Source organism: Elephantulus edwardii, unplaced genomic scaffold, assembly GCF_000299155.1.
Source record: "Elephantulus edwardii isolate Elephantulus edwardi_28Jun2011 unplaced genomic scaffold, EleEdw1.0 scaffold00003, whole genome shotgun sequence".
Classification (NCBI taxonomy): Eukaryota; Metazoa; Chordata; class Mammalia; order Macroscelidea; family Macroscelididae; genus Elephantulus; species Elephantulus edwardii.
In genome coordinates, this window is record NW_006399753.1 from 37,496,253 (window position 1) to 37,516,605 (window position 20,353).

Here is a 20,353-nt window from a genome sequence, read left to right on the forward strand (position 1 = left end):
GATGTAATCGATCTGATTCCTATGCATACCATCAGGTGAAATCCATGTGTATAATCTACGTTTATGTCTCTTAAAAAATGTATTTGAAATGAATAAGTCATTGTGCAAAGTTCGATCATTCTATCTCCAGCTTCATTTCTGTCACCAAGTCCATGTTTTCCAACTACTGATTCTTCTTCCCTGTTCCAAACTTTTGTGTTCCAGTCAACCATTATTATCAATGCATCTTGATTGCATGTTCGATCTATCTCTGCCTGTAAGAGTTGGTAGAAATCATCTGTTTCTTCTTCTTTGGTTCTTTCCCATAGGTTTTATAAATTATATTGGCATTAAAACGACAGTATTCTGAAGTTAGCTTTTTATAGGACTAGAATATTTTATATGATTTGTGGTTCTAATTGTAAATGCTATGTGAATAACTAAAAATAATGTTGGTTTAATTGTCTTACTGGAGAGTAAGTATAATTTTTAGGTGTGTATAGGTTTGTGTGTATATGTGGTGCACATGAGCAGTAAATATGTATTTTTTTTTCTCTTCAGACTTTTGATAAAATTCTTGTTGCTAATCGAGGAGAAATTGCATGTAGGGTAAGTTGTATTTTAGTCATATTTATTTTACTCTTAATTTTATTATTGAGCCTCTTTCAATAAGAATCGTTCTTAATAGACAACATCAATATATTTTAAAATAGGTTATTAAGACATGTAAGAAGATGGGCATTAAGACGGTTGCCATACACAGTGATGTTGATGCAAGTTCTGTAAGTAATATTTTACTTCAGTTGGATCATATAATGAAAAAAAAAGAATGATGTGCATTTCTTGGCTTTATTTGGCCTGAAAAGGTATACTCATTTAAAATCTTAATTTGATTGTTACCTATTGCATTAAGTAGATGAGCTCTGGGTGGCATGCTTAATGTACTGGGCTTGATAATCAAAAATTCAGTGTTTCAAATCTACAGGCTACGTTTTGGGAACGAAATGATCAGCCTAAATTTCAGTACATCAGAAAGATTTACAGCCTTGGGAACCTAATGGAGGGGCTGGGGAACCCAAATGGAGCAGCTGGTGGATTTGAAACACCAACTTTCTTTACTTGGAACTGACTCAAAGACAGTGAGTTGGATTTTGTTGGAATCAACTTGATAGTATTAAGAACAATGACTGTAAAAGGTGAATGTTTTAAATGCCTATTGAATTTTATAAAACACTCAACATTTATTTTCAGGAAATAATTATAGCTCTTAAAAAAATAAATGTAGTATAGTGAGATAAGTGAACCATATTCCTATGTAGGGGATCTCTGGAGGCCTAGTGGCAAGAAGCTGCACTGCAATTCTGAAGGCTCACCTTTTGAGGCCACCAGTTGCTTTGTGGGAGAAGGATGAACAATCTCTTCCTGTGTGATTAACTGCCTCTGAAAACCCACCAGAGGGTCACTCATGGATCAGTTCTGACTCTGTGGTACACAATAACAGAATGCCTAAGTAAGGTAAAAACCTGTCATACAAGGAAAACAAATTTTCCATTAAAATTAGTGATACGTTGACACTCCACTCTGTTAAAGATAGAAAGCTTTTGAGGAAGTCTTATTGAGTTCCACCTTACAGCTTTCATTGTGATAATAGATTAAAAAAACCCACAAAATGTGAACTGGGGGAAGGTGAAGGGAGGGCAGTGGGGTAAAATGTGCAACAATGAATGAGAATGAAAATCTAACTTCTGTGTAAATGTTCATTAAAATCACAGCTAAAATTTTATTTTAAAAATTCACATATTTCATTTTGTATTGGTTATCAACATATTAACCCTTTTAAAAAATATTCTGTATAATAAAACATAGTTTCATTTTTCTCAGTTGATTTTTGCCTCCTGTTCATTTTTCCCCCCTTTCATATATTCATTATATTTCACACATGCCTTCATTTACACTGTGTTTCATACAGTCATTCCTATACATTGTGTTTTATAAAATTAATCCCCATTGATCTGTGGCCACTATTACTATGTCTTCAGATCACCAGTGGATCTTCCCTAATTCCTCTGTAACCCCTCCCTCGACTCACCAAACTCTGCCACTTCAAGAACTACTAATTCAGTCTCGTAAGGACAAATACTGCCCAAGAACATTATTATAAAAACAGAAGGCTAACTAGTAAGATGTGTAGAAATATCCAGAGAGGACAACTATATCATCTTACCCCAGTAAGAATAGCAAAATAGAACAGCAAGCAGCAAATGCTGGCGAGGATGTGGAGAAACTGGAACTCTTATTCACTGTTGGTGGGAATGTAAGATGGTGCAACCATTGTGGAAGGCGGTGTGGCGCTTTCTCAAAAAATTACAAATAGAGATACCATTTGACCCAGCAATCCCATTATCGGGAATATACCCCAGAGAGACCATGTCTGCCATCCAAGCAGATATATGCACACCCATGTTTATTGCAGCTTTGTTTGCAATAGCAAAGAGTTGGAAGCAGCCTAAGGGCCCATCAACAAACGAATGGATAGAGAAGCTGTGGTATATCCACACAATGGAATACTATGCATCATTGAAAAACAAAGAACTCATGCAATATTATTCAAAGTGGATGACCCTGGAGGACATTATGCTGAGTGAAATATCTCAGTCACAAAGGGACAAATACTGCATGGTGCCACTGTTGTAGAATGGGTCTGACATCAGGGTGCGGGTATGACAGAAAAAACTGGATAAATTATGTATATTGTATTGAAACAGATGAGGGAAAGAACTGATTAGAAGTGATATATGATTGAGTATTATGGGTAGCACAGGAGTCCAGAATTAAGGTTGCATAGAGAAGTGTACTCGGGGTGGGAGTGTCTCTCAATCCACCTCATAGAGGGCCTTCCCCTCCTGCGCTGTCCCTCCACGCTCCCAAGCATGATGTCCCTCTCTAAGGACCAGTCTCTCCTCATAACATGTCCAAAGTATGTTAGGCGAAGCCCCAGAATCCTTGCCTCCAAGGAGCAGCTTGGTTTATCCCTCTCTAGGATGAATCTGTTTGTTTTCTTGGCAGTCCAGGGTGCATTCAATACTCTTCTCCAGCACCACAGCTCAAAGGCATCAATTCCCCTTCTATCCTCCGTAGTCATTGTCCAACTCTCTTTGCAAAAACCATGGCCTGTATCAGATGCACCTTAGTCTCCACAGAGACACCATTGCTCTTCAGTACTTTGGAGAGTTCCCTAACAGCAGACTTTCCCATACAATACATTTTTTGATTTCCTGGGCTACTGGTGCCAAGAGTGTTGACCGTGGAGCCAAGCAGACTAAAGTTGTTAACAATCTCAAGAGTAGGGTCGGGGAAAATCAACATATTAACTCCTGAGGTATTTTCATTCGTTCATGAATGATTGACTGGAAAATAAAGTTATTTGATTCATGGATAGTTAGTCCTTTAACAGTAACCTTTGAGTTATTTTTTCCCTCTCCACATTTCAAAATATAATCAATTTTCTCCTGCTTTTTAATAGATGAGATTATTAATAGTCTCAAATATTTTATATTTAGACTTCTTATGTATTTCTATTTCAGTCTTGGTATTAGTGGTTTCCACCCACCATCTGGAAATAGAGTGTTCTTATGAAATCCTTTGTAAGCCAAAATGGAGCAAGTTGAAGAAGTAATTACCATTATTATATATATGGGAAAATTTTTTAGCATTCCCAGATCAAATAAAGAGTGTACTAAAACTTACCAACCAGCATATAAAATCTAAAGTAACAGTAACATATAGTAATCTCAGGAGTGGTTTACTAAATTTCCAGCCTGCATTATACAGAAATAATGTACATACTTGTTGCTCCCTGAGATGGAGCTTGGGTAGCCACTGTTCCCTGATTGGAGTGTGCGCTGCTTGCTTAACAGCTGCAAAACAGATGCTGAATTCATGTTTCACTTTTTTGGTAAAAGCACAAATCCTCTTCAGATTTTAGTTAACTAAAAGAGAGATTAATATAGGTCTTCTCGAAAAGCAGAGCAATGTACATTTATCTTCCAAAATGTATGAGATACCTAAATTATCTACGTGTTCTAAATAACACGGCTGCTTTTCCCCCCCATATTTACATTTTGTAAAAAAATTGCTTTTGATTAAATTTTATATGACAAATTAGGTTCCCATCTGACAGTTTTTAATACAGATTTTCAGTTACACTAGTTACATTTTTATGATGTGTCAACGTCCATGGTATTTATTTTTGAAAGTGTATGGATCAAATTAGTGTACTCTTTAGCAGTTTTTACCGTGTAATTATTAATTACAGTCCCTGAAATGTGTCAACACTGTCGCCCATTCCCATTTTAAATTCCCTATTTCCATTCACCCAGATTTTCTGTCTTTCTATGTCCTCTTCATGTTGTTTATGGGCAAAACGCTACCCTTTTAGTCTCATATAGTGTATTGTTCTGAGATACACGCTCCTCCCAGGTGTTACTGGTCCCTTTATAGGCTTTTTATGTAGCTGATTATGACTAAGAAGTGTATATGACTGTGTCCCCTATAACTCTGTTATGTATATGGGTATTTGAATATATACAAATATATGTATATATATGAATGCATATGAGTAAACTTCCACACATGTTCCCACCTTGGGTCAACTTCTATAACTACCTATGTACCATGTTTGTTATTATTGTTATTGGAAGATTGTGTGTGTTGTGTGCATAATTGAATGTGTATATACTAATATTTATTCTTGTTGCCCTTTGCTCTTACTTACCTTTCGGTGTCTTCCCTTGCCTTAATTGTACAGTACTGACTTCCCCTGTACTATGTATTATCTTTCTCTACATCACAGTTGGCATGTGTCTCCTACCTGGTTAGTCGTTTCCCTTCCTTCTTCCTTCCTTCCATCCCTGGTATAGTCATCAAATAGTGTTTGGTTTTTGTTTTTTTTTTTCTGTGTGTAAACGTATTCTTGTTTGATTTTGATGATGTGGACATTTTGAGGACTCCAGGAGGGTTGGATTTGTCTCATTGCTTTTAATTATTAGAGTCAGGTTAAATATTTTTGGTACTAGTATTTTATAAGTAATAGTTGTTTCTTTTTTATTCTGTTATACTAATTGACCCATAATGTTGAGTTGCTCTGTGGGTAATGCTGAACTTTGTAACTTGGTTGAGGTGATTTTTAGGAAATGTCTCTACTGTAATGATTCCTTTTTACTTTTTTATTGTTAAGTATATTGTGGATAGACTATATGAGTCCATGGTACTATTTTGTTCTCCAATAATCTTTCATCTAAAGTTTTAGATGATTATTATACCTCTCAACATCAAGAAAGGCCAATAGGCAACATTATGATAGATGGAGAAGTGACTGAGACTGTCAATGATTTCATCTTACTTGGATCCACAATCAATACCCTTAGTACTAGCAATCAGGGGATAAGGAGATGTATTGCTTTGGGCAAGGCTGCTGTTAGAAACCTCTCCAAAATACTGAAGAACTGTGATGTCAGTTTGAAAACGAAATTGCTCCTGATTCAATCCATGATATTTTCAATCACTTGCTATACCTCTGATAGCTGGACTGTAAGGAAGGAAGACAGAAGAAGAAATGATGTCTTTGAGTTGTGATGTTGGATAAGAGTACAGAATATCCCTTAGATTGTTAAAAGAATGATCAAGTATGTCTTGGAAAATGTGTAGCCAGAGTGCTGGCTTGGAGGCAAGGATGACAAAGCTCTTAGCTTACATACTTTTGGCATGTTGTTAGGAGAGCCACTTCTTGAAAAGGTGGAAGATCGATGAAAGAGGAAGACCCCCAACAAAATGGATTGACATTGTGAATGTAGTAATGGTCTCAAATATATCAGAGATGGTGAGGATGGCACAGGATAGGACAGGGTTCAGATCTGTTTTACATAGGGTCACTATGAGTTGTTGTCAACTTGACGGCACCTGATTCTATGCTTAATCTTATTGAAAATTTTAAAAAATTCACTGGATAAGGGACTGCCAGATATTCAAGATGGATGGATTTGAAATATGTCATTGCTAATGTGAGATGGCACTTGACTGAAAGCAGAGAATATCACAAAGGTGTTTGTGTTTTATTGACTGCAAACACACTCAACTCTTTGGATCATGGTAATTTATGGATAATACTGAGAAGAATGAGAAATCTAGAACATTTGCTTATGTGGGTCTTGGGTACATGGACCAGGAAACAATCCATTGACTAGAACAAGAGATTAATGAATGATTTAAAATTATGAAAGATGGGTGTCAATTCCCCAAACCTTTTCAGTTTGTATGTTGATAATAATGTGGTATTGACACTGGAGGAAGACTCATCAACAGCCTGCAGTGTGCAGGTAACACAATCCCGCTTGCTGATAGTGAAGAGGACTCAGAGCCTTTACTCTAGAAGATCAAAGACTTTAGTGTGTGATTATACTACAATACAAAATGAAAATACGCACAATGGGGCCAATAGCCAACATTATGATAAATAGAGAAAAGATTGTTAGTGATTTCCCTTTACGTGATCTACAGTCAGTATCCATGGAAACAGCAGTCAAAGAATCCAAAACCATATTTCATTAGGCAAATCTACTGTCCAGAACTTTTTTTTCTTTTTAATTGATTATTCATCTCAGTGAAAATTTACAGAGACTTTGGATTCCCATTCATTCTTTGTTGCACTTTTTCCCCTCACAGCCCTCCCCCCTAGTTCCCCCGCTCCAGTACACTGCCCTCTTGGAAAAGTAAGCAAAAAAGTCTGTCATTGTTTTACAAACCCTCCCCCAAGTCCACTCCACTATGCAGCCTTCGCTCTGGACTCCTGTCATGACAAAAATTCGTAATCACATATCCCTTTTAAACAGTTTTCTCCCTCATCTGTTTCAGTGCAGTATACATTATTAAACCCGTCTTTCTCAGTCTCCCCCCAATCCCGATGTCAGTCCTATTTTACAACAGTGGCACCATGCAGTATTTGTCCTTCTGTGACTGAGATATTTCACTCAGCATAATGTCCTCTAGGGTCACTCATTTTGAATAATACTGTATGAGTTCCTTCTTTTTCAATGCAGTGTAGTATTCCATTATGTGAATATACCAGAGCTTCTCTATCCATTCATTTGTTGATGGGCACTTAGGTTGTTTCCAACTCCTTGCTATTGTGAACAAAGCTGTGATAAACATGGGTGTGCATGTATCTGCTTTGGTGTCAGTTATGATCTCTTTGGGTGTATTCCCAGTAGTGGAATTTCTGGATCAAATGGTATCTCTATTTGCAACTTTTTGAGAAAGCGCCACACCACCTTCCACAGTGGTTGCACCATTTTACACTCCCACCAACAGTGAATAAGGGTTCCAGTTTCTCCACAACCTCTCCAGCATTTGTTGCTTGCTGTTCTGTTAAATTTTGCTATTCTGACTAGGGTGAGATATTATCTCATAGTTGTTTTAGGACTTTTTTTAAAGTGCTAAAGAGCATGCGGTTAGTTTAAAGCACAAGGTGTGCCTGACCTAACCCATAATTTTTTTCAGTGTGTGAACATTGTACATTGAGTACGGAAGACTGAAGAAGTGTTGATGTCTTTTAATGGTGAAGTTGGTTAATTTTCAATATACTATGGAACAGACCTTTTTTGGAAGAAGTGAAGCCAGAGTTCTCCTTCAAAGCATAGATTTTGGGACTTTTATATCCATTGAGCATCTTGTCAGAAGCATCTAGTCCTTGTAAAAGAACATCACACTTGGAAAATAAGAGGGTCAGTGAAAGAGAGGAAGGCTGTCAATGAGATGAATTTACACAGGAATTACAGGGGACTCTTAGTGGAGATTGTGAGGCTGGCATAGTATGGGGCAGGGTTTTGATCTATTGTTTTTAAGTTTACTATGAGTTGATAACACTTGATATCAGCAACACATTTTGCCTTTGATTAATTTAGAATATTATTGTTATGTGTTATCAAGTCTTTTGTGACTCATAGTGACCCCTCTGTACAATTCCTCTGAACCTTGCCCTGTCTTGAGCCATTCTCATTACCTCCAACACACTCTCATTATCACAATAACTGTGTAAATCCATCTCATCTGGGGTCTTCTTCTCCTGTATTATCTCTCCACCCTTCTGAGCATGATGTCCGTCTGCAGGGACTGGTCCCTCCGGACCACGTGCTCAAAGTATGTGAGATGGAGATTCAGAATTCTTACCTCCGAGGAGCAGCTCGGTTTCACGCTCTCCAAGACAGACCTATTTATTTTCTTGGCATTATATGGTATGTTCAAGACTCTTCTCCAGCACCACAACCCAAAGGTATAGAATCTTCTGTCATCCTTAGTCTTTGTCCAGCTCTCTAATGCATAGATATTGTGCCTATTTAATTATAACTATGTGAGGGTCTTTATAACAGTTTGGGTCTTTGCAGTCTGGATAGAAATCTGTCATTCTTCTGTACTTTTTTCAGATTGGTTTTTTTTGGGTATGTTTTTCTTATTTATTTGAGCTTTTCATGTTTTCTTAATTTTTAGTATACTTATTTTAAAGCTCTGACTTGTTGTTAGTAGGTGTCCTTGAGTTGAGTATAACTCATAGGGGCCCTATGAAAAACAGAAATGAACCCTCCCCAGTCCTGTGCCATGATCACCGTTTCTGACACACTTGAGCCCATTGCTGCAATCACTGTGTCAATCCATCTCATCGGGAGTCTTTCTGTGTTTCACTTACCTTCCATCTCTCCAAGCAAGATGTCTCCTTCTGGAGAATAGCCTTACCTAGCAACATATCTAAAGTATGAAAAGTGAAGCTTTGCCTCTGCCTGCAATTTTACTATATCAGCTTCTTTTGACAGTTTTTTGGTTACTTAGTACTTTTCTCCAGCACCACAATTCAAAGGCTTCAAATTCAATTTTTCAAATAAGACTATGGCTTAATGGTAAGGAATTGTGATGCCAAACTAAAGATTTGTGGTTTCAGGTTGATTAACTGCTCCCCTGGAAAAGATGGGCAGTCTTCTTCTCCTGTGGAGTTTACTGCCTCTCAAAACCCGAGGTAGTGTCACTTATAACTCTGTTCCTACTCAATTGTACACATCAATAACTAATAATAGCAACAAGACAAATAACATCATATTGTTAGATGATGATGATGATTAGAAATTCCTGGATGTACCTTTTTCTTAATAATGTTTTGTTTGCTCATGTGTTTAGCTTTTGGCTTGTGATTGTATAAATGGTATTTTAAAAATTTTTGGCTTTTAAAAAAATTCACATTGTGTTTCAGATAATCATTCTGGTACATTGTGTCTTATAAAATTAATCACCATTAATCTTTGTCCACTATTATCCTGTATTTTCAGATCCTCACTGGATCTTTCCTAATTCCTTTACTCCCTCCCTCTACCTACCAAACTCGGAGATTCCCCTCTCTTCCCACTCTCGGTCCCTTTTGCCCCTTTCCCTTTCCTCTTCAGATATCCATAAACATCTTACTAGTTATCCTTCTGTTGCAATAATGATCTTATGTCATATATGTCCTTATGAGACAGAGGTCACTCAGCATAATTCTGTCTAGCTTCTCTTATGTTACTTAGGTTTTTTTTTAAATTGTTACTCTTGAATGTTCCTTAACATTCCATCATGTAAAGTTATGACAGTTCTTCAGTTGAGTTTGTTGACAGACATTTGGGCTGTTTCTATGTTCTTGCTGTTGTGAATAAGGCTGCTGTGAACATCGGTGTACAAGTCTCCGTTTGTGTGTCAGTTTTCTTTTTCTTGTTGTATATTCCTAGCAGTGAAATAGCTGGGTTATATGGAATTTCTATTTTCGGCTCTTTTAGCAAACACCAAACTGCCTTCCAGAGTAGTTGTACCATTTTGCAATCCCACTAACAGTGCACAATAGTTCTGATCTCTCCATATCTGCTCTAAAATTTATTGCTTGCTGCCCTGTTAAACTTTGCACAGTTACTGGAGTAAGATGGTATCGCATTGTGGTTTAAATCTGTATCTCTCTTATTGTCAGTGATCTTGAAGATTTTTTGCTGTATCTGTTGCCCATCTAAATGTCTTCCTCTGTGAAAAATCTTGACGTATCTTTTGCCCATTTTGTAATTGGGTTATCAGTCTTTTTCTTGTGGAGGCTCTGAGGCATTCTATAAACTTTTCATTATGAGATCCTTCTCTGAAATGTCATTGCCAAATGTTTTTTCCCCACTTAGTAGGTTTTCTTTTCACTTGTTGAAAAAGTTTTTGATGCACACAGGGACTTAACCTTTACAAGGTACCATTTGTCCCATATTATCTTAGCCTGTTTGTTCATGTGTTAACTTTTTTATGGGTTTGAGCAGATAATATCCCTTAAGGTGGGTTTGTTTCTAGTGAGCCATCTTGGCTATCATTGATCTGTGACTATTTTTTAATACCTTTCTTGACATTAAGTTTTCTGAGTATTGAGGTTAGTTGGGAAATACCCCAACCTTTCTATCTCCTGAATATGCTTATAATTTTTAATTCAGGGGATGCTTTTCCTCTTATTTCAACCCAAGAATATGGCTAGGTATTTTTCTTCTTGATTATCTGTTGTTGTTCTTGTTATATACTATTGACTTAGAAGTGACTCATAGCTGACTCTCCAGTGGATTTCCAGAGGCTGGTAATCACATGGAAGGAGATTGCTCATCTTCATTCCCCAGAGCAGCTAATGGATTTGAAAAACGTGCCTTTGGGATTGCAGCACAACTTCTTTATCATTAGACCACCAGCACTCTCTAGATTTATTATCTAGGTTACTTTTTTAAAAAAAAACCATTAATTGAGTCTTTAATCTTTGAGTGATTAAATTTATTCAGAGTGTTTTCCTTCTAATGTTTAACTCATGAATGGTTATTCTTTTCTGTGTATGGTTATTAAAACCTAATCCTCTATATTATTGAGACTCCTGCCTGTCCTTTATAAGCTATACTATGCATTGATTTAAAGAAGATATTTGTTATATTTAATGTAGGATTTCTCATGGAGATTTACAGGTTATATTGTCCACTTTTGATGGCTTGTCTTGAAATAGTATGACATTCTGTTTTCTCTTGAGGAAGTTCTGTCACTTTCTTCAAGAAGTAAAAGAATGGTTGCTTTAGAGCAACTTGAACTTCAGTCTTTGCTGGGGAAAAATTACTATATGATGGTGAGATTAGTGCAACAGCATCCAGACAGTGTTGTGATCTGAGTCCAGAGTCATGCAGTCACATATACTCCAATGGAAAATGATCAGGACAGGAGAAAAGAAAATGGGAGTTCAGGTTTCAATTTCATGGCTCCAGGAAAGCCCTATTAGTCTTTGGAGAAATTGGAGAGAGTAGTTTGTTAAGGAAATACAACTATTGTAGAAGTTTAAGAAGTTTTTGTGATAATTATTCTTTCAGTTGGTTTATTATGCATTGATAGAAATTAATGTGAAGATAGAGTTTGGAGATAACAAAGGAAAGCTGCCAGTTTTGAAATTTTGCTTGTGGAAAATAGTCCTTGACTCTTTCTTCTCTGGAAATGATGATATTGTTAATTGTTTTTAATAAAAAGATAAGCTTGTATGTAAATTCTTTCATTATGGTGAAACAGATGTTGTTGTTGTTAGAGGCCATCAAGTACAACTTACAGCAACCCTGTGAACAGAGCATCTGAACCCTGTCTTATCCTGTGCCAACCTCACACTTCTTGACACTTTAGGACCCATTGTGGCAGTCACCATGTCAGTCTACCTGGTTAAGGGTCTTATGCTCCTTTGCCAGTCTTCAACCCTTTGCCTCACAGACTTTGGGCATGTTGCTAGGAGGCCCTATTCTTTGGAGAGGGACATGATGCTTGAAATGGTGAAACAGATAGATTAATGTTTTTCTTATTAACCATTTTTGCATATATAATTCAATGACAGTAATATTCATCCTCTGTAACTATTGTCACTATTTATTTCTACATTTTTGAGTGCCCCTCATGCAGTGCCTTCCATTTCCCCCCTTAGTTAGTAATAAACTTTGTTTTCGGTTCATTTTGCCTATTATTTCATACAACTGAGATATTTCATTTTGGTGTCTTTATGTGTGGCTTGTTTGACTCAGCATAATGTTTTTGGTGTTAATCAATATCATATTTTAGAATGTCATTTTTTATTCCTTATTGTGGATATATTATTTTGTTTATTCATTTATCTACTGCTGGACATGAATTATTTACACCTTTTAGCCATCATGAGGTGCTTCTGTGAGCATTAGTATAAAAATATCTGTTTGTGTCCATGCTATCAAGACTTTGGATATACTTACTGAGTCATATGGTGATCAAGAAGAGGTACGAGACATTGAATACACAAAGACCCGATGAACTGTGGCATAATATCAAGAATATCATTCATGAAAAAACAAAATGTCATTACAAAGATAGAGGAGGAAGAAAATACCAAGATGGATGTCAGAAGAGTGCATCTAAATTCCAAAATCAACCTCCATAATAGTCTATGTGTTTCCTACTGCCAAAGGGGCCCTTTAGAGTAGTGAGAGAAGATCTTCACCCTGAAACCCACAGCGTCCCTTTTCAGCAGGAAGTAGCTAAGAGAATACGCCATCCCCTTTTCCTTATGACTCAGGGTGAAGTCTCTCTCAGGGAGGAGTGATAGGGAATGGCAAAGGATACACTGACAAAGAAGATTAATCAGAACTGGCTTTGACAAGCACTGTGGCATTTGGACAAGAACAAACTGGGAGGAGGGTAGAGAGAATAGTGCAACAATGAATGAATGGAAACCCAAAATCTCTGTAAATGTTTATGAAAATTAATAAAATATAATTATAGAAAAAAAGAAGAGACCTTGAATATTACACTAAAATATGAGAAGCCAAATCAAAAGGAAAGAAAGGAGGCAGTTACAGAGTTGAACAGAAGATTTCAAAGGACAACATCAGTAATATCACATGCAAGCAAAATCTTACTATTATTCAGAAATTACTAGAACAAGTACATTGATAGAGAATTGCAAGAAAATAAAGAGGTCATGGCTCTAGGGCTATCATTGTTGATATCAAGTGGAACATGTCAGAAAGCAGAGAGTACCAGAAGAATGTATGTTAGTGTTTTATCAATGATACAAAGGCATTTGACTGTGTGGATTGGAACATATTGCGGTTAACATTAAAAAGAATGAGAATCTCAGAACACTTTATCATACTTTAAAGAATACTTTATCAAGTTTATCTAGACTGCAAAGCTATTATCTGAACAGATAGGGAACACTGTGTGGTTCAAAATCAAGAAAGGAGAATGCCAAAGATATATCTTTTCTCCATACCTTTTCAATCTGTATGTGGAACAGATCTTTTGGTTGGCTGGACTTTATTGATAAGAATGTGGCATCACTCATCAACAGCCTGTGTCATGCTTGTTACACAGCCTCCCTTAAAGACTTGAAGTGTTTGCTGCAGAAGGCCAAAGACTTTAGCCTTCAATATGGTCCATCTCAAACAAAGATCCTCACCACTGGGCTAGTAGATAGTATCATGATAGATGGAGAAAAGTTTGAGATTGTTAACAATGTAATCTTGTCCCATCCGCAATCAATATTCTTGGCACTAACAGTCTGTCAAAGACCTCTCCAAAATGCTAAAGGGCCATAATTTCAGTCTATAGACAAAGGTGCGCCTGATCCAGGCCATGATCTTCTCAGTTGCTTGCAGGTCAGGGTGTTCTTCAGTTGCTTGCTGTGTATCTATGAAAATTGGACAGTGACTAAGGATGACAGAAGAAGAATGTATGACTTTGAGTTGTGGTGCTGGAGAAGAAAATTTAACATACCATAGACTACCAAAAGAACAAACAAGTCTGTCCTGGAGAGGGTGAAACCAGTTTGCTTCTTGGAGGCAAGGAATTTGAAGCTCTGTTTCACATATTTTAGGTATGTGTCCAAGAGTGACCAGGTCTTGGAGAAGGACATCTTGCTTGCAAGGGTAAAAGGTCAGCACAGAACAGGAAGACCCTGAGTGAGATGGCTTGACATGGTGGCTGTGGCAGTGGGATCAAATTTGTCAGAGACCATGGGGTTGGTTCAAGATAAGATTTAGAGCCATTATTCATTGGGTTGCTGTGAGTTATAATCTACTCCACGGCATATAACAATATCAGCACATTAATTGTAAGGAGCCCTGTGGTGTAGGGTGCAACATAATGAACTGCTAACCAGATTAGCTGTTGGCAGTTTGAATCGACCCGTTGTTTCACAGCCAGTTACAGATTGTCTCAGGAGAAATGTCTGTTCATATCTTTTGCCCAGTTTTTGATTGAGATTTGCCTTTTAGTTATTAAGTTTTATGAATTCTTTATGTAGTCTAAATATTAAAAGAAGAGAATGGATTTTTCAAATGCATTTTTTTGTTTATTGAGATTATAATGTAATTGTATCTATTCATGTGATATTATACTTCTATTTTTTTAAAAATTTAAAAATGGCCTGGGAACCCTTGGATAAATCTTGTTAATGGTGTGTAACCTTTCTATATATTGTTAGATTCAGTTTGCTAATACCATCTTCTTACTACAAAATTTGGTAGAAATAATCTGTTTCCTCCTCTTTGGCTGTGGTTGTTGGTGCATATATTTGAATGATAGTGGTATTCACTGGACTTCCTTTTATGTGTATGGATATTATCCTGTGACTCAAAACATTGTGCTTCAAGATGAATCTCGAAATGACTTATGTAACTATGAAAACAACCCTGTTTTTCCTCATCTTTTGGGGAAGTCTGCTTTCAGGGACCTCTCCAAAGTCTAAAGAGCAATGCTGTCAGTCTAGGGACTAAGATGTGCCTGATTCAGTTCGTAGTCTTTGCAATTAATTGTGATGTATCAGAGAGCTGGACAATGACTAAGGATGATAGAAGAAGAATTGATGCCTTTGAGTTGTGGGGCTGGAAATGAGTATTAAACATATTATGGACTGCCAGGAAAACAAATAGATCTGTCTTAGGGTGAAACTAAGTTTCTCCTTGGAGACAAGGATTTTGAAGCTCCTTCTCACATAGTTTGGGGAGGGACCAGTTTTGGACCAGTCTTTGGAGAAGGACATCGTGGTCAGAAGAGTGCAGGGACAGAGCAGGGGAGGAAGACCTCAGGTGACATGGGTTGACACAGTAACAGGTATAATGAGGGTGAGTGTGTTGGAGTCAGCCTGGGGCAGGATACGGCATGGTCCAGAGATATTGTACATAGGGTTTCTATGAGTCACAGGCAACTTGAGGACACATAACAGCAACCACAACTAGAGATACTATCTTAAAAGTCATATGAATACTGTTTACTATTAGTATTATTTAACAGCACATTCCTCATATTTTTATAAAGAATGAGAAACTTAGCTTATATTTTTATAAAGAAGGACTTAATGACTTTATAAGTTAGGACTTTCGAACTAAGAATGTGGATCCTGCTTCTTTAGTTTGGCTATTAGTGAAAGCAAATAATTTGAGAATTTAAATAATCATTGGACCTATATTCCTTAATGTATACATTAGATTATCTCTTCTGTAAAAATCAATCAGTTGTTTTCCAAGTATAAAGACTAGCATACTTTGCTAGAAAAATAGAAAAAAAAATTGTTGCATTTATATAAAATATCTAATGGTGGATTGTAATCTTTAAACAGGATTTTATAGAATAAAATTGAATGTTCATTTGAAACTAGGAAAATGCTTCTGCTCTTCAGCCTTTAGCTATATTTTCAACTTATATTCCTAATTGAATTTATTATTATTTCATTGCTTTATCTTTGTGCAACGATGTTGGATACATAAGTGAGTGATAGTTGATTTTGCCATGTTAATACACAAACCTAAATCAGGAAAGTATTGTGATTCACATCTCACCAAGCCAGCCTGCTGTTTCAAGTATGATTCCTGGTGAGTATTGTAGTCTTAGCCTTAGGATTCAGTAATGAGATGGAGTGGGTTTTCCTGTGAGCACTCTTGGATGATTGACAGTAAGGTGAGGGAATCATCACTTATCATGCCCACCCTTGACAATATTTCCCTGCTGTCCTGGGAGGTACCACGGATAGATAGTACTACTCCATGATGTCTGAGTAATTAGCATATGTTGGTTCCAGCTGAACAAACTGGAGGGTAATGATCAGGTAAATGGAGATAGAATGCATTAATGTAGACAAAGACATAAAAGACCTTAGGGAAAAAGTTATAAAAATTTTATGAGGTTGTTAGCATATCTTCAGTTTTACCCCAGGTATACACTGAGATTAAATGCATTTGAGGTAAAAACTCAACTCACTTACTTTTTCCACTTTATATGATTTACTTTCAGTCTTTTTATATTTCAAAACAGTTTAAAAAAAATCACAAAATCTATTAGTGTACTTGCGTCAATGCAAATGTCATTGATCCCCAAGTCAGATTACATTTTTAAGGTTAGATATATAAAACTTCTTTTGAGTGAAAACTGAAAATTGTAGTTACCTCTTTTTCGTTTATGCGTGATAGTTGAGATGGTTTATTTAAATAACATTTTCTGAAATAGCTTTGTTAACGGTGGATGTTTTAAAATAATGGCAAACATGCTCCAGGTCAGGAGAATTTCCAGTTATTTAGATCACGATACAAAATCTGTAGGATTCTTAGTGACACACTCCAAAAGTTGTTATTATTTAATATTGATTTTCTTTATCACAACTTTAAATCCTTCTGAGCAGTGATGTAATAATGCATTTAATGAGAAAGAGGTTTTGGTTTCATGAAGTTGATTTTTGATCCTAGAGTTCTGGTAATTAGGCAACCAAAAGGATTATTTTTTTTTTTAGATGTGAAACAAGAATTTTATTGAAAGTGTCTTAATTATCTAATGCTGCTATCCCAAAAGGATTTTTTATGGCATACTTGGTTTTAAACTTGCTCTTACTCTTGTTATCCATAAACATATCATGTATGCATTATATCAGCCTACTCAAATTTCAAACAGTAGACTTTTCAGTGAAGAGCTAGCTAATTGGGAGAACAAGTCGTTTGAGTTGTATAGGCATGTCTTTTTCTTTTTCTTTTTTGCTTATATTGTCATAGGAAAATTGATTTTGTAGAAACATCGTACTATCTCAGTTTTAAATGTTTTGATTATCTTTGGCTTGGTTAAATTACTTTCTCTAGTGTTTGGCTAAAATGGAATAGGATAGGGTTCCTGGTAGGAATTTGTTCACATTAATATGGCTCATCAGGGACATTATATTTAATTGGAGATCCTGCAGAATAGTAGCAGGAGCCTGAGAAGAATTATTTAGCATTAGCAATGGCTCGTCTGGGAGTTCTGCACTAATCAAGGAGCTTGAGTGTTAGCAGTGGGGATGATGGGAATTATGACGATTATGACATGTAAGCACGTCTGTGTGAGAACTGGACAGGCAATGAGTTAATCAAGAAGTATATTAAATATCTCCCATGCTGATTCATTATTATCTGCTATTGTGCCTGTCAGGTTGTGTATTTAAAAAATACAATTATTCATGAATTCAGTGTCTATATGAACTGAATTCAGCCACCATTTTGCCCCCCTGAATGCCCAAATTATAATTTAAAAAATTGACCAATATGTGGACAATGTGATTTGTGTTTCCAAGTTCAGTATATGATTTTAACACTTTAGTGTGAAGTTTTAATTTCTATTTTACTTGAAAATTTATTTGTGTTGCCCTTTAATATATTTAAACTTGCTGGCTTATTATTTTCTACTGCATAAAGCTTTAAAAAATTGTGTTATCTTTGTTTTTTAAGATGACACCATTCTAACATTTGAGAGAGACAAAAGTATTCAACACAAGAAACTATGACAGATCAACGAATTACTTTTAAAAAATGTTTCAAAATTAGGACAGTAGTGATGGCGTTGTGGAAATCTTCTTTGCTGTAGTGGGTGGTCTCTGTGTGTGAGGCAGACCCATCATGTGCCCAGCATGGCTTGAGCCATCTGTCATGAAACTATCTGTTAGAAATGTGAGAAATATACAGATTAAAGGGGACTGAAGCTAACAGATCGAATTCCTTTTAGAAAATAAATGAAAATGCAACCTAAATCCTTGAGCAAATGGGATTATATTGGCTGGAAAATTTGTAGAGTTACTGTCTAGATAAACCTACAGGTTTTATGGTGGTGGTGGTTGTTACAAGTACTGTCAAATATAATGAAATTTTCTAATGAACTATGCCTTTCATATTTTAGCTTAATTAAAGCTCAGTATTATGGACATGACTCGGAATTGTTAACCTTTATGTAGCTATTATTCAAATTCATTATTTATGGAGTCAGTGTTAGTGGTCAGCAAGATCAAAAGTAAAACTACTACTAAGACCATCTCTTGGTTGCTGTGAGCTCAGCAAGTTAAATTTTCTAAAACTGTCAAAGCTTCTTAAAAAAATGCATCTTTTATATTTCCCAGAGTGCAAGGTAAGGCAACTGTCATGGATTGAACTGTGTTCCTCCAAAACGTATGTTCGTTTGACTCGGCTTTGACATAGTTTGGCAGCTTTGGTAATGATGTAATTTAACAGTTATATAATGATGTCACAGAGACTCTGAAAATTGTACTAGAGTCAAAACAGGGAAGAGATGCTGAAGTAAAAAAGCTGAACAGAAGTTTTCAAAGGGCAGCTCAAGAAGACAAAGCAAAATATTGTAACATAATGTGCAGAGAGCTGGAATTTGTGAATAAAAAGGGAAGAGCTTGCTTGGCGTTTCTCAAGCTGAAAGATTTAAAAAACAACTTTAGGCTTTGAGCTGCAATACTTAGACTTGCTATGGCAAAACCTTAAGTGATCCAGGAAGCATCAAAAAATTATGGAGGGAATGCACAGAATCACTATACCAAGAATTTACTTCCCCTGACAAAATGCCTCAAGTTTGTGAAACAAAAATCTCACCATCTTTCTTTCTAAGGTATACTCTAACTGTACTTCTTTTAAGACAGATTTGTTCTTTGACTGTATCACACTCTTGCTGGTTCCCTGCTCCTGGAGCAGGGATCTGGCACGCAGAAGACAGCTGAGTTGATTTTACTCCTATTTTGGTCCCTGTGGCATTGTGTAGAGCACCAGCATTGAGGATCCTCCTGAACCATCATCATCATTATGCCTTAGTAACTTCGTTTGGGATGTTCTCCTTCTGCTCCAGTTTGTTTGTGTTTTCTTTTCTCTAATACCTGCAATGTAGCCTAGACTTACTTTTTAAAAAAAATTTTTATTGTATTATTTTTACGTGTACCGTCAAATCAGATCTTACTGGTACAGGAGGAGATTGCACCCTCCTTCTTCAGCAGAGCATCTGGTGGATTTGAACCGGTAGACTTACTTTTTGAGGACTGTGGTTCTTGATCAAAAGTTTTGTGAAAGGATAGTTCAGTGTTGATAACTTTTTTCTTTGCACAGTGACTGTGTATTGTTTCCATCTTCTTTTGATGCTTCCTGTATTATTATTTCTCTAGTAGAATTCTTCAGTATTACAACTTGAGACTTGAGTGTCTTCTTCAGATTTTTAGCTCGGGTACTGCTGAGAATGTTCTTCCCTTTTTGTTTTCTAACTCCAGGTTTTTGCACATTTCACTTGTAATACTTGCTTTGTCTTCTCAGGCTGTCATTTGGAAGTCTTGTTTATCTCTTTTACTTCCTCTATTCTTCCTTCCATTTTAATTTCTCTGTGTTGAAGAACAATCTTCAGAATTACTTCTGATATCCATATTTGGTCTTTTCTTTCTTGTCTTTGTAATGATGTTCTCTTTTCTTTGTGCATGATCACCTTAAAGCCGCCCCACAACTTATCTGGTCTTTAGTTACTAATGTTCAAGGAATCAAACCTATTTTTGAACTAATCTCTAAATTTGGGTGGGATATACTACAAGTCATATTTTGGCTGTTGTGGACTTGTTTTCATTTTCTTCACTTTCAATTTGTGCTTGCATATAAATAATTGATGGTTCCACAATCAACCCCTGACCTTTTTTGACTGATACTGAGCTTCTTCATCATATCTTTCTGCAGATAGGGTAGATTTGATTCCTTCATCAGGTGAGGCTTATGGGTTTGTTTTTTTTTAAAAGAATTTGCTATAAATATGTTGTTGATAGTACAAAATTCTGTCATGTAACCTCTTTGTTAGAGTAGCACCTGATAGTACAACAATAACAAGGTATTCTTTATATAAACCTTAGTGATTATCTTGTCACTGCATTAAAAAAAATTGACCAAATTTTCATTTTCTCCTCCAATATTTTAAAAATTTTCTTTTTCTCATATCCATCTGGTCTTATTTTAGTCTTTGTGTCATTATTGATTGTTTTATAAAA

General features: G+C 36.2%; 1 protein-coding gene across 3 annotated transcripts in view; it reads left to right on the forward strand.

The window, feature by feature from the left end:
* The window catches only part of PCCA (propionyl CoA carboxylase, alpha polypeptide), a 577,332-nt gene that overhangs the window by 69,495 nt on the left and 487,484 nt on the right, over positions 1 to 20,353 (forward strand). For all 3 annotated transcript variants that reach the window (XM_006879382.1, XM_006879384.1, XM_006879383.1), the window contains 2 exons: positions 541 to 588; positions 693 to 761. In XM_006879382.1, the coding sequence (XP_006879444.1) occupies positions 541 to 588; positions 693 to 761 (117 nt within the window). The remainder of the gene's footprint in view (positions 1 to 540; positions 589 to 692; positions 762 to 20,353) is intronic.